This window comes from Corythoichthys intestinalis, chromosome 15, assembly GCF_030265065.1.
Source record: "Corythoichthys intestinalis isolate RoL2023-P3 chromosome 15, ASM3026506v1, whole genome shotgun sequence".
Lineage (NCBI taxonomy): Eukaryota > Metazoa > Chordata > Actinopteri > Syngnathiformes > Syngnathidae > Corythoichthys > Corythoichthys intestinalis.
The window spans coordinates 13988580-14003094 of record NC_080409.1 but is presented as its reverse complement, the minus strand read 5'-3'; the positions used below and the strand labels follow the sequence as shown (position 1 = coordinate 14003094).

The 14515-nt window shown below is 37.1% G+C and overlaps 1 protein-coding gene across 1 annotated transcript in view; it reads left to right on the top strand.

Moving 5' to 3' along the window:
* scfd1 (sec1 family domain containing 1) overlaps positions 1-14400 on the top strand; it is a 31531-nt gene extending 17131 nt beyond the window's left edge. Inside the window, exons 14-24 of the mRNA XM_057859624.1 lie at positions 3108-3204; positions 3285-3355; positions 5106-5185; positions 8049-8111; positions 8182-8257; positions 9999-10052; positions 10342-10394; positions 10477-10510; positions 10691-10756; positions 10834-10902; positions 14218-14400. Coding sequence (XP_057715607.1) covers positions 3108-3204; positions 3285-3355; positions 5106-5185; positions 8049-8111; positions 8182-8257; positions 9999-10052; positions 10342-10394; positions 10477-10510; positions 10691-10756; positions 10834-10902; positions 14218-14241 — 687 coding nt within the window. The 3' untranslated portion in view covers positions 14242-14400. The remainder of the gene's footprint in view (positions 1-3107; positions 3205-3284; positions 3356-5105; positions 5186-8048; positions 8112-8181; positions 8258-9998; positions 10053-10341; positions 10395-10476; positions 10511-10690; positions 10757-10833; positions 10903-14217) is intronic.
* Positions 14401-14515: the final 115 nt, after the last annotated feature.

Genomic DNA, 14515 nt, shown 5'->3' with positions numbered 1-14515 from the left:
AATTTAATAATACCTTTAAATAATTATCTGTAGCTCATTATTTACAAACTATTTGCCAGAAGTAGTCTGAAATAGCACGTCAAATACAAATTGTTCCCTTACACGCTTTATTTTGAAAATCACGTCGGTTCTTCTGTTGCAAGCGTGAATCTGACTATGTTGCCGCAGAGTCGGGAGAAAAATACACAGAAAGGTATTTCAAGTTAATGAATGTAATTCTGGTTTAAACTTGTGAAAACGACCTTAATATTGACATTGACATGAGGTTTAGGTTCTTTTTGGCGTGATTTTTACCCGAATCGTCGCGTCCTAGCCTAGCATTTGATCGTTGCTGATGTCACCCAGTAGTCATTTTAGATGCGTATTTTAAAGTATTTAGAAAAGATTTAAATTGTCAATGGACGAGGGTCTGTTAACAGAAGGACTATTATTGTTGAGGTAATGTAGTGCAATTAGGGGCAAATAAAGAAAAAGGAAAGAGATGTAAGTCGTACTATTGCTACGAGGAAAAACAGTGGTATTAATAAGTAGGGGTAATGTAGCTGTAATCAGCTACGCATTTTACGTAAATGTACCGTACCTGAGAGCTACGACAAAGCGTTAGAATAAATCCCTCTATTGATTATAATTGTATGTAGATTAGGCAAAATATTAAGGATTTCCTTATTTGTTAAACCGATTCTAAAACACAAGATGCTTTCAATATTGTTGATTTTAACGGAGGCAGCAACACGCTACATAAAGTACGTAGCTGCTTATTCGGCAACATTAGCCCCACATAACAATAAAATTTTTATTCTCATACTATTAATTTGACATTCATTCTAGTAGTAATAGACTTTTTTCACTTGCATTATGTACATCTAGTTATTATCTATAGAATGATTTATGCTAATGCTTTGTCTAGGGTGACCATATTTTGATTTCCAAAAAAGAGGACACTCAGCCCGGCCTCAAGATACTTGAATTTTACTCGAAGTTCACTCAAAGATGCCTATATCACTTTAATATATTTAAAGTGTGCCCCCTCACTCTGGATGGAAAAATGCATTTTGAAAAAAAATAAATAATATAATATATATGTATGTATATAAAATGCAGACCCATGGAAATGTAGTCCAGTCAATAAACATACACATAGTAGGCTATGTGCCAACTAAACATTTTATAAATTACTATAGCGACAATTGTCCTTGACAAATTGTTATTCCCATTCAATTGATATTCTCATCCAATGTTCTAGATTGCACACAAACAATAACCGAAAAAAAACTGACAAACTATTCAACCAGCATGTTTCCAATTGTAGCAGTTCAAAACTACATTTCCCATAATGCCTAGCGTGGTTTCGCTTATTGATAGTTAGCTGAGGCAAAAATCAAACTTTGCTATAAAAGTTTACAATCTTCGGCAGCGCAACGATGCGACACCAAACGGGATTTTACAGTCAAAGCTCCGACAGAAGTCAACCGGTTCCCATTATATACGTATTTATCGTAAAAAACTTAACAACTGGGCAGGTGTTGTGGCCATATCGTCAACCCTGTAGATGGCGGTAATGCCTCAAGATAGGGGTAAACTGCCAACAAAAACAAGAAGAACTACTCCTTCCCTCCCTTCTAGTAGGAGCCAATCATAAGAACCGGACATTTTTATGAATTTATAAAACCCGCCCGGACGACAAGGATACTACGTGAAAGTAGGACTTGTCCGGGCAAAAGATTACGTTTGGTCACCCTCGCTTTGTCGTAGCTCCCAGCTAAGGTTCATGTACGTAAAGTGCGTAGCGGTTTACAGCTACATTACCCCTACGTAATACTTTTTTTTCCGCCCTTGTAGCAAATTTAATCTCGTAGTCATTCTATTTATTTATTTTGTATTTGGCCCTAAAACTCGATCGTAGATGTAGACGTCACTTTTCGATACATTTCATTAGCCTGGCTAATGAAATATTTCAAATAGATCTTTTTTATGGTTGTTCTTGGAAAAAATAAATGTTGTTAAAAAAAACTCTCACTTGTCATGATATGAAGCAATTTCTCAACATTTGGGGCTGTCCGACTTCGATGCAGCCTACCACCACCACAGCTTCCAAAAATCCTAGGGGAAACCCTGAATTCGTTCCAATAGCAATACTAATTCATTTATTATGCTAACTTCATATAAATAATATGCTAACTTCATATAAATAATTTTTAAAAGACAACCACCAGTCACAGGTATTAGTACAGTAGAAAATTAGATTTCTTTACATTTTTGGAAAAATGTTTGCTTCTGTGTCGCTTCTGTTTACACTGGATAGTTTAAGGTTGCAGCACTACTTGATGAATTTAACACTTGTGGCAGGTCATTTTAAATTCAATTTTAAACTAAAGTGAGTAGCGGAAATTCTGTGTTAATTGTTGTATAGATAGCATGCTAGCAGAAATCTGCAGCTCATTCTGAGTTCGACATCTTCTGTTAGGAGATTTTTTTTTGTTTTTGTGGGCGGGGACAACGCTGCTGAGAGGAAGAATTAGTAGGATCAACTTTTCTGTCACTTTTTTTTTGAAGGATTTGTGTCCAAAACGTGGTCTGCTATAATTTCAAAATCACTTGTTGTAGCATTCCATGGCACCTTTAAAATAACATTTTAAAAGTTTTTCAGAAAACTATAGCCTAAACAGCAGCCTGTCGGTGGCCAAGAATCTGTCACTTTTTTTTTGAAGGATTTGTGTCCAAAACGTGGTCTGCTATAATTTCAAAATCACTTGTTGTAGCATTCCATGGCACCTTTAAAATAACATTTAAAAAGTTTTTCAGAAAACTATAGCCTAAACAGCAGCCTGTCGGTGGCCAAGGAAAAAAAAAATTATAAGTGGCACCTGTCCTGAGTATAAATCACAGGCTCAGCCAAACTATGAAAAAAATGGGATTTAGAGTCCAGAAAATACGGTAATTATAAATGTATTACATGCTGGCATATCGATATCGTAATATAAAATGGTACAAATTTTGACAGGATCTTTTTTTTACCGACGCACAGCACTGACACTGATGGCAATCTGATCGCTGCAAGACCTCCCAGTCCAAATGGATTATCTCACGGGGTTGTCATGTCGTTTCAGAGTCGAAAACTGGATGTTTATTTTGAGTATGAAGAAAAACTGATGAGCAAGTCGACTTTGGATAAATCTCTGCTGGACATTATCAGCGACCCGGACGGTACTCACATGTTTACCTGTGTGGCGGCCTTTTTGTGGGCTTGTTTTTATTACACTGTTGGTTTTGCATGTTGTTATCAGCGGGAACGCCAGAAGACAAGATGCGACTCTTTCTCATTTTCTACATCACAGCTCAGCAGCCGCCTTCTGAGGTAACTCATTGGCTTAGAACTCCTTAACTTTACCAAAATAAATTGTGGAAAATACATTTAATTCATTGCCTGCCATTGACACTGATAGATGTCCAATTTATCTGAATGTTGAGTGCCATTGACAGCGCTAACTGTCTAATACATTTTGACTGAGATGGGCGAATGTACGGAATTTCAAACCAAATTTCCATGGTAAAATGCTATTTTGATTACTGTTTTCTATTAACATAGATTGCAAAATACGGATGAAAAAATATGTATAAATAATTGCAAAAACTAAATTTAAAAAAAGAATAAAGAAACACTTGCTTCCAACTCAATTGACTGCCCTAGTTCGTCAATTTCTTTTCGTTTTGAAATGCACTTTTTAACGCTGTTTTTTTTTTTTTTTTTTTTTTTTTTTTTGGAAAAAATGAACATTAATAAATTGACAAAAAAAGCTTCTAAATCAAATGACTCGTATTTCAAGTCAGTTGTCATTGAAATGCTCCTCTTCAACATTTATTTATTTATTCCCATGAAATGAATAGAAGAAAATAATAATTTTGTGTGTTTATTTATATATACCAGTGTGTATATACTGTATATATATATGTGATGTTTTTCTTCCTTGACATTAGGTTAAGAGGATTTTAAGTTCCTTTTTCAACATACATTGCTAAATATGAATTTAAAAAAATAGCTTAAACAAATTTTTTTAAAAAATGGATAAACAATTTTCTCTTAACTCAACTGACTGATATTTCAACTATATTTTCCTAAGTGAATTCACTTTTTTTATTGGAGTGGGAAAAAAAATTAATAAATTGATTAAAGTAAAATAAAAAAAAACCTACAAATTAAGTATAGCTCCTAAATCAATTTACTAGTATTTCAAGTACATTTTCAACCAGCAAAGGAATTGCATGACCTTTTTTATTAATTTGAATGTATGTATTTTTAATTTAATTTTATTTATTTTTGCTCACAAAGATATAGATTTTTTTATACATTTACATTTTTAGAAACATAGAATGCTCCAAACTGAACTGATATATATTCCAAGTCAAATGAAATGCCCTTTTTAGTACTTAAAAAGTTTTTGCAAAAAATACAAAAACGTTAAACAAAATAATTTTCAAAAAATAAAAAATGCCAAACTCAACTGACTGTCAGACAGTTAATTCTCTCCATAGAAATGATTTTTTTTTTTTTCACAAGTTCCAAACATTGTTTGGAAAAATCAAATGCATACATCAACAATAAATTTAAGTATATACAAAACCAAAACTGCTCCCAAGGCTAGTGACAAATATTTGAAGTGATTTTCCACATTGAAATGAATTGGAAATAGTGTAGCATGAAAAATGCAATGTCGTCCATCTTGTCCCACGCCGGTCATCTCAGGCCATCCCATCTATTTTCCACATTGAAATGAATTGGAAATAGCATGAAAAATGCAACATAGTCCAGCTTGCCCCACGCCGGTCATCTCAGGCCATCGCATCTGGTGGTGCGGCCTGACGACTATCCCAGGCGGCATGTCGGACGACGCCAGCCCAGAGTGAAGCCCCGTCATAAATCAACGTCCCCGCTGTCCCGATGGAAGTCCTCTTCCAGTCCAAATATGACCTAAGCCCACTGGAATGTTCTGTTGTAGCTTTTATGATTCTTTTTTTTTTTTTTTTTTTGCCATCACGCAAACTTTGTTGTCAGTGTAAATATGCAAATGAGCCAGCACAACTTTGTGTCTTTTGTTCCGCGCTTGCAGTCGGACTTGGAGCAGTATAAAACGGCTCTGCTGGATGCCGGCTGCGACCTATTGCCTCTCAGCTACATCAAACAGTGGAAGTGAGTGTGTCTGTCTGTGTGTGTGTCTTATCATTTTTTTTGGTGGTGCATTCCAGAACTGGAGGACATCCCACCTTTAAACTAAATCCGCATACAAAATACTAAAACTTGCAGTTTCTGAGTAAATGTACTTTCCCTGAGAGCAAAACAAAGATAAATCAGGGGTCGTCTCTAAAATGCCATTTCCTTTAGTTGACTGGTATTGCACCAGTGCCATTCTTTGGCTCCCAACACCGACTGACCTGTAACCACATTTAAAAAATATTTGTATTAAGGCTGCAACACCTAATCAATTAAATCGGTTAACGTCGATTATTAAATTAGTTGCCAACTAATTTGAAAATCGATTTTTGCCGACAGCTATGAGCAGTCCCGTTTGGGTCCTTGTTTGTGTGTAACATGAGGCTGCACGCGTGATTACAGCAAGAGAGAAAGAAATTGTTACCGTATCTTCTTTCTTGATGAGACGTTACAACTTAGCTCGAAGCGCTGAGCGATTATGCTAATCAGTGTCTTTTGTATTGTGTTTTGGGGAAGCATATAGCACTTGAGTGATTGTTTGATCGTAAAGATGCCTCTTTTATATAAAGAAACCACACACACACAAGCCCATTCATATAACAGCTTAGTCTCCTTTCAACACAAACTTCCATTCAAGCTGTAAGTTTTCATATAAGAGAGTGTGCTTTGAAATTTGATTTGGATTGTATTTATGAACATCTGTTTGTAAAAGAAAACTGATTCATTACAGTCTGCCTCCTCCTCATTCGATTTTTTTGTTTAGTTTATTTAAAGAAAATAAATGAGCTTTGCCCACAAGAAAGTAAAAATGCTACAGCACTTTTATTTTTTTACTAATACTTGAATGAACAGGACTTTTGTCTGTTTTGTGAACTGAGAAATTCTTTAGAATGAACAGGACTTTTGTCTGTTTTGTGAACTGAGAAATTCTTTTTATGTTTTATACTCATATAACGCTAATGGAAAAACTTTTACAAGTTTTATGTACTTAAAACAGTACCGTTGTAGACTAGTTATCAGGATACTGTAAGAAAATATTATTTTTGAAAGAAATTGCCGTCCATTTTGTCTTCATTGTTACTTACAACATGCCTAAAACAACTTCAAGTTAAATTGTGGAGGTAATTCATAAAAGTGACATTTATCCGATTAATCAACTAATTAATCGATTGTAAAAAATAATCGTTAGTTGCAGTCCTAACAATAATATATATATATATATATATATATATATATATATATATATATATATATATTTTTTTTTATACCAAATTACTGCAGGAGGTATTTTACTGAATTTGATAGATTTACCGTATTGGCCCGAATATAAGACGGTGTTTTTTGCATTGAAATAAGACTGAAAAAGTGGGAGTCTTGTCTTACATTCGGGGTCTAGACATTATACCTATTCACGAGTCACGACGCTAGATACCGCCAGATATCATTGAAGCGAATGCTGAACTTGAGGAGTAATGTTCTGTCATGACAGATCTCAGCTACTCTCAAGTTTAACCAGTTTGCATGTTTTTATTGCAATGTTTTTCCTTATTCAGATTTGTTTCAAGACTACAGTTACAGTTAGACCTCACTTTGCTGTTTAATGCATTTATTGCAATTTTGTTGTTTTATCACAATAGACTGGTTTATTTACATTTCAAAAACCAGAAGCCATTCATTTAGGAATGTGATTGCACTTTAGTTTACATAATTAAATGTCCAGATATTAAGATTAGAACGAGGCAAAATAACATGCTTTTTCTCTCAAATATATTGTTATAATCAATTGTTTCAGATGTACTGTCATTATTTTCTGTATAAAAATTAATTTGGTGTTCAAAAAGTCTTTTTTTCAAACTTGAGACTTGAAAAAGAAGGGGTCGTCTTATAATCAGGGCCGTCTTATATTCGGGCCAATGCGGTACTTCACTGAGCCACGGCCTGTAGTCCTTTTATTATTTGTTAATAATTGAAAGTGTGGACGCCCACAAGTAATTAACTCATTTCAATTCACATTAGAAGCATAAAAAGACCTTTCTTCGAAGCTACCAACATGGTGTCGGGGTGGCGGCCATGTTGGTAGAGGCGAAGTTCCCATCAAACTCAAAGAATATGCATTAAAGTGAAGTCTTAACTTACTTATTTCTCAACCGAATTTTAAAGATTATTTCATCACTGTCAGCTGAGATTTACTCTTTGTCTGCCCTTGATGGCACTAGACGTCCAACCCATTTGAAGGGGATGGGTTGGCAGCAAATGAAGAAACGTTCAATGTCTATACATGTCAGTGTTTACACAGTGGCTGCTGTTGATGGGGCATTGTTCGCTCATTATCTGCCGACCCTCTCACTTCAAATGGATTGGACATCTACTAGTGATGAACTCACTGCTGAGAGGGTGCATAGTTTTTTTTAACTCATCAGCTTTCATTGACAGCTCTAGATGTCCAAACCAACCAACTTTTTGTTGATGTTGTGTCAATCACTGACCATTTGGGGGCATTCCCGGGTCACTTCCTGCACATTTTAGGTCACTTCCTGTTAATTTTTGGGTAATTTTAGATTTTTTGGGGGGGGGGGGGGTGCGGGTTGTCAAAACTAATGACCACCAATTGACTTTTTTTTTTTTTTTTTTTGTAGGTTAAAGTTCAAATCAATAGGAGTGAATGGACACATTCTTGTGCGGGTTGAATTTGAAATTGAAAATGTTTTTGTCAAATTTTGGAGAAACCATATGGTTTTGCCCCCCAAAAAAGCCACTATAGTACCCCTTGTTTTTGTGACTTTTTTTTTTTAATGCTATTGTCATCAATGGCGCCAAACATGATATTTGTCTTTGCGTGCAGGGCCTTTACCAAGATGGCCGCCACTCCTGCCAACTACGGCAACAGTGGAGTGAAACCCATGGGGTACGTTTGCCTTCCTCAAGTGTGGACGGTGATGACCGTCCTAACGTTGTCCACCCGTCGCCCCATCCAGGCTGTTTTCCCGAGTGATGAATAGCGGCTCTCAGTTGGTGATGGAGGGAGTCAAGAACTTGGTGCTCAAACAGCACGTGAGTCCCACAGCGCAGAAAACAACACCACACCTGCGCAAGTCGTTCACTCGAACATTTTTCATCATTGCCGTTTGTGCGGCGCTGTTCTTCTTCCAATTGCCATCTGCTCTTTTGTGGTGTCACTTGATAAAAACAGCGCAATAATGTCAGCTTTTTGAGCGTCTCCAATTTCGCTGCTTCTTCGAAAAGCATCCCTCAGATAATACTCATACTTTTTCCGTGCGGTTTTTCAGTGCACTGCACAGCCAACATTATTTCATACCGTTCCAACATCAGGCTTTCAATTTTTCATCTAATGTGCACAGTTCACTAAAAACAAGCCATTCCCAATAGCAAAAACATTTCAAATTTTCAAATTGCAACTTTGTCCTAAAGTCAAATTCATATAGTTCAAACGTAAAAAACACAAAATCAATTCATACAAAAGTTTTTGACAATAATGCACGGTTCTGACGGAATTTAACTAAAACTTATACATTTTTAATGGCCCCATTCATTTCTAATGGCACATTCAACTCCCAAAATTTCATTGCCATTCACTCCTATTGATTTTCAACTCCAACCTACAAACATGTCTTGATTTGTGGTTATTTTTGACACACAAGAAAAACACGTCCTCAAATTGACCCACAAAATTGACCCAAAATAAACAGAAAATGATCCAGGAGTGCTCAGAATCTTTCAAAAGTGATCTAAAATGATCAGTAAGTGACTCAAAATGTTCAGGAACTGACCTGGAAAGTGGGAATGCCCCAAAATCATTAGGAAATGACATAAAATCAACAGAAAGTGACCCAAAACAGACAGAAATTGACCTAAAATCAAAAGAAATTATCCAAAATGTACTGGAAGGGACCCTGTAACACCCCAAAATATAAAGGAAGTGGCCCAAAATGAACTCTGCCATTAACAACAATAAACATCCAATTCATTTAAACTGCGAGAAATAACTGTCAATATTCATCTTTGAGTACACTGCAATTTTATAACATCTTAATCAGATTATTTTTATTAAATCTAGTCAAATAGGTTTCTCCATTTTATTTTGAAACACTAACCCTAGTTAACAGATTAAAGCGTCAGATTATTCCCCTTGCAGTCTCTGAGGCATGGACTTGAGTATTCTTCTTCAATTTGGTGCCAACTCTCTTTGAGTACAGTTGCCAGATTATCCTTGCAGGCCTGAGTCTTGCTGTGGACCATTTTTTTAAATTTCCACCACAGGTTTTCAGTACGGTTGAGATCTGGGCTATTTGCAGGCCATGACATTGACTGGATGAGTCTTTCTCTAAGGAATGCTTTAACAGTTTTAGCTCTGTGACATGATGCATTGTCATCTTGGAAAATGACAAACATATTTTCAACTGAAGGGATAAGAAGGCTGTCTAAAATTTCAATGTAAATTTGTGCATTTATTGAAGATATATCCACAGCCATCTCCCCAGGGTGCCTTTGCCTGACATGCAGCCCCATATTATCAAAGACTGAGGGAATTTTGATGTTTTCTTTTTTGTAAATTTCACTGGAACTGCACCAAACAAAAGTTCCAGCATCGCCCCCCCCTCAACACACACACAAAAGTCAAACTCCACTTATGCTGAAAATGGGCCAAAAATGGACAGAAAGTGACTGAAAAAAGCCTAAACCCTAAGTAAAGCATCTCCAGAAAGTGTTTTTTTAGTCGTACAACAATATTTTAGATTAAAAGCAGTTGTTAACATTGTGTCTCTTCTTCTAGAACCTTCCAGTCACGCGAATCCTCGACAACCTGATGGAGATGAAGTCACACGCTGTGAGTGTGATGACTCAGGCACATAAAATAAACATACTGTACAACATATCACGAATCTGCTGCTAGACGCTGCTAGTTGCCTTTTAAGGCTGCTATGTACGGTTTTTCGTGACACTCATGGTCACGCCTAGCTTTGTCCTATCAACTCAATGGCTGCCATAGACGGTGATAGACGTCCAATCCAGGTTGTCTGGGAGGGCATATGTCATCGCAGTTTGATTCCAGCATTTTCAATTTGTCTGTCAAAACTGTCAATCATGTTGGTTTATTTTTGCTTGTGTCCTTACAGGATACAGATGACTACCGCTACTTGGACCCGAAAATGTTGCGCGGCAGCGAAAGGTAACGCACGCACGTCCTGCCAGCCTTGTGATGTCACCGTCCTGTCTGTAGTGATGTCATGTCTTCTTTTTGTCTTCTTCAGTTCCATTCCAAGGAATAAGAACCCATTTCAGGAGGTGAGTACATTGGTGGGTTGACTGGATTCATAGACTAAATCAGGGGTCAGAGTCATCTTTGTCACAGGCCACACTGTAGTTCGGTTTTCCTTTGAAGGACCATCATGTGGGCAAACCCATATACAGTAAATATTCAACTCATGACTTACTATAATAGACTACACGAAATCTGTTGTCTAGGCGATTGTGTTCGTGGTGGGAGGAGGAAATTACATCGAATACCAGAACCTGGTGGACTACACCAAAGTAAGTTTATGGTTAAACACACGCACACGCAACATCCGCACACTTCATTTTGTCTGTTTTTTTATTTTTCTCCTCAGTCAAAAGTAGGAAAGAAGGTCATTTACGGCTGCAGCGAACTCTTCAACGCGTCACAGTTCATCAAACAAGTGAGTTTCGTCACTCAGGAAATCATGATACTCACTTGGAAATTGACTTTATTTTTTTATCTATATCCATCTATCTCTAACGTTCTATCTCTTTAAGTTATTTTAACCCTTTACAGGGCTGGGACTATTTTTTGTCATTAAAAAAAAAGTATCTTCAATATTATTATTATTATTATTAATTTTTTTAATTGTATCATTGATACAGTACTTTTATATTTTATACATGAATAAAACTATGAATTCGTAAAATGCTGGTTTCAACAAAACTGGAAGAAAAAAAAAGTTTTTAAAATAAAACATTAAAAGTGTAAACAAATATTTTTTGTGAAAATATAACAAATAATTTTTTTCTTTTCATGTTTTATTATTTAAATTTTTAATTTTAGTTGTTGTTTTTTTTTTTACTTTACATTTCTCCCTTTTTTCGCTGTTTCCAGTTAAAATTTCTATATTTTGTATTTCTTTATCTATACTATTTTTCATAGGGATTTCCCCGATCCGATCACGTGGCCAATCAGGCCATTTTTTAAGAGTATCGGGATTGGGTGAAAAGGGATCGGGTTTTAATTTTTAAAAAAATCTATATATTATTTATTTTTTAAATGGCTAAATGTAACAAATTAATCAAAAAATACAATGGCATTGCCAAAAGAAACAAAAAATACAGTGATCCCTCGTTTGTCGCAGTTAATGGGTAACCAGCCACGATAAGTGTAAAAACCGCGTTTTTGTGTGTGTGTGTGTTCAATGTATTTATTCAGATTTAGCTTTGTAAAAAGATACATATAAGACATGTTTTTTCACCCCCAACCAAAGTATAATAAAAATAAAAACTTTTATGTATATACAGTGGGGAGAACAAGTATTTCATACACTGACGATTTTGCTGGTTTTCCCACTTGGAAGCCATGTAGAGGTCTGTAATTTGTATCATAAGTTCTCTTCAACTGTGAGGGACGGAATCTAATACAAAAATCCAGAAAATCACATTGTATAATTTTTAAATAATAAATTTGTATTTAACTGCATGAAATAAGTATTTGATACATTACCAACTAGTAATTATTTTGGCTCTTAGTTCTTTTTTAAGAGCCCCTCCCGTTCTCCACTCATTACTGGAAGTAACTGCACCTGTTTGAACTTGTCACCTGTATAAAAGACACCTGTTCACATGCTCAAACAAACAAACTCCAACCTCTCCACAATGGCCAAGACCAAAGAGCTGTGTAAGGACATCAGGGATAAAATAAGAGACCTGCGCAAGGCTGGGATGGGCTACAGGAAAATAAGCAAGCAGCTTGGTGAGAAGGTAACAACTGTTGGAGCGATTATTAGAAAATGGAAGAAGTTCAAGTTGACGGTCAATCTGCCTCGTTCTGGGGCTCCATGCAAGATCTCACCTCGTGGGGCATCACTGATCATGAGGAAGGTGAGGGATCAGCCCAGAACTACACGGCAGGACCTGGTCAATGACCTGAAGAGAGCTGGAACCACAGTCTGGAAGAAAACTATCGGAAACACATTACGCCGTCATGGATTAAAATCCTACAGCGCACGCAAGGTCCCGCTGCTGAAGCCAGTGCATGTCCAGACACGTCTGAAGTTTGCCACTGACCATCTGGATGATCCAGAGGAGCAATGGGAGAAGGTCATGTGGTTGGATGTGACCAAAATTGAACTTTTTGGTCTAAACTCGGCTCGTCGTGTTTAGAGGAAAAAGAAGGATGAGTACAACCCCAAGAACACCATCCCAACCGTGAAACATGGAGTAGGAAACATCATTTTTCTGGGTAGGCTTCTCTGCCAAGGGTACAGGACGACTGCACCGTATTGAGGGGAGGATGGATGGGGCTATGTATCGCCAGATCTTGGCTGACAACCTCCTTCCTTCAGTGAAGGGCCCTGAAGATGGGTCGTGGCTGGGTCTTCCAGCATGACAAAGACCCAAAGCACACAGCCAAGGCAACTAAAGAGTGGCTCCGTAAGAAGCATCTTAAGGTCCTGGAGTGGCCTAGCCAGTCACCAGATCTGAAACCGATAGAAAATCTATGGAGGGAGCTGAAAGTCCGTGTTGCAGCAGCCCCGAAACCTGAAGGCTCTGGAGAAGATCTGCATGGAGGAGTGGGCCAAAATCCCTGGTGCATTGTGTGCAAACCTTGTCATGGACTACAGGAAACGTTTGGTATCTGTAATCGCAAACAAAGGTTTCTGTACCAAATATTAAGTTTTGATTTTTGTGATGTATCAAATACTTATTTCATGCAATTAAATGCAAATTTATTATTTAAAAATCATACAACGTGATTTTCCGTTTTTTTCTATTAGATTCCGTCCCTCACAGTTGAAGAGAACATATGATACAAATTACAGACCTACATGCTTTTGCAAGTGGGAAAACCAGCAAAATCGGCAGTGTATCAAATACTTGTTCTCCCCAATGTATATATTTTAATAAATGGTTTTAAGCACTTCAAATGTAATAATTATGATAAGTAACATGTTACTGTCCCACTAAATTATTTTGAAACAAGAATAAAGTAGAAAAATGCTTGGCTTTATTAACTGCTTCATTGAGTAAGTCAACTCAAATCTGCTCAAGCTGCTCACTTACACACAGTGAGTTTCCACAGCAACTGTTAAACGATGACTGATGCATGCAGCGCTTTGAAGTTCGCGTCTCTGGCCAGATCAAACCCAAATGTCTGTCAATCATCGTTAAGTTTAATAAGCAACTCCAGTGCACTGCCTGACCAACAAAGAGCAGGGAGGGGGAGGGAGGGAGAGTTAGACTACGCGATCGGTTCGGGACAGCTCATTTGTATTTATTTATTTAAGCACAAAAGATTGACATCTTTTTATATAAATTTGCATCTGATGGGGGGCGAACTTCGCAGAGGTCTTTGTCTGCCATTGCCAGTGCTAGATATCCAATTGACTTGAAGTGGGACGGTTGGCAGCGAATGCTGTCAACCCTCCCAACTTCAAATGGATTGGACGACTACTACTGATAAACTCATTGATCGAACCATAATTGAGCGCCGCACGATTGAACGTCAGTGGCACTAAAATAGTTCAATGCAAATTCAGGCATCGAGGTCTTAAAAGCAAAAAAAAGGAGACAAAAGAAATAAGAACAATAATCTGGAAATAGAATAAAAAATCACTGTCTACACTCTTAGTCAAAGGTTTTGACACTTCACCATTCAGTCAGCTGAGAAATTGTCCCAAAACTTTTGGCCAAATACATAAAGTTGAGGTTGTATTTAAAAATAATACTAATAATAATAATTGAATGTGATGTGTGTGCACTTGCAGCTCTCCCAGTTGGGACAGAAGTGAAGAGAAGGAGGAGGAGGACATGCCAACTTCTTAACTCTTTCCTGTCAACATGAAGAAATGTAACCATTCCAACCGACACTTTTTCTCCCTGAAAACTGTCAATCAAACGTAGTTCACACCCCCAAATGCGCAGAAATAAAGCCCATCGAGTCCAAAGACGTTCTTTATTTTCACACTCACGCGGCAAAAACGGGCGGATTATTCCACTCGTTTTAATCCGTCTCCGTAAATCTGAGCTGTTATTGTAACCTCCGACCCCGCGGCCCGGATCGTT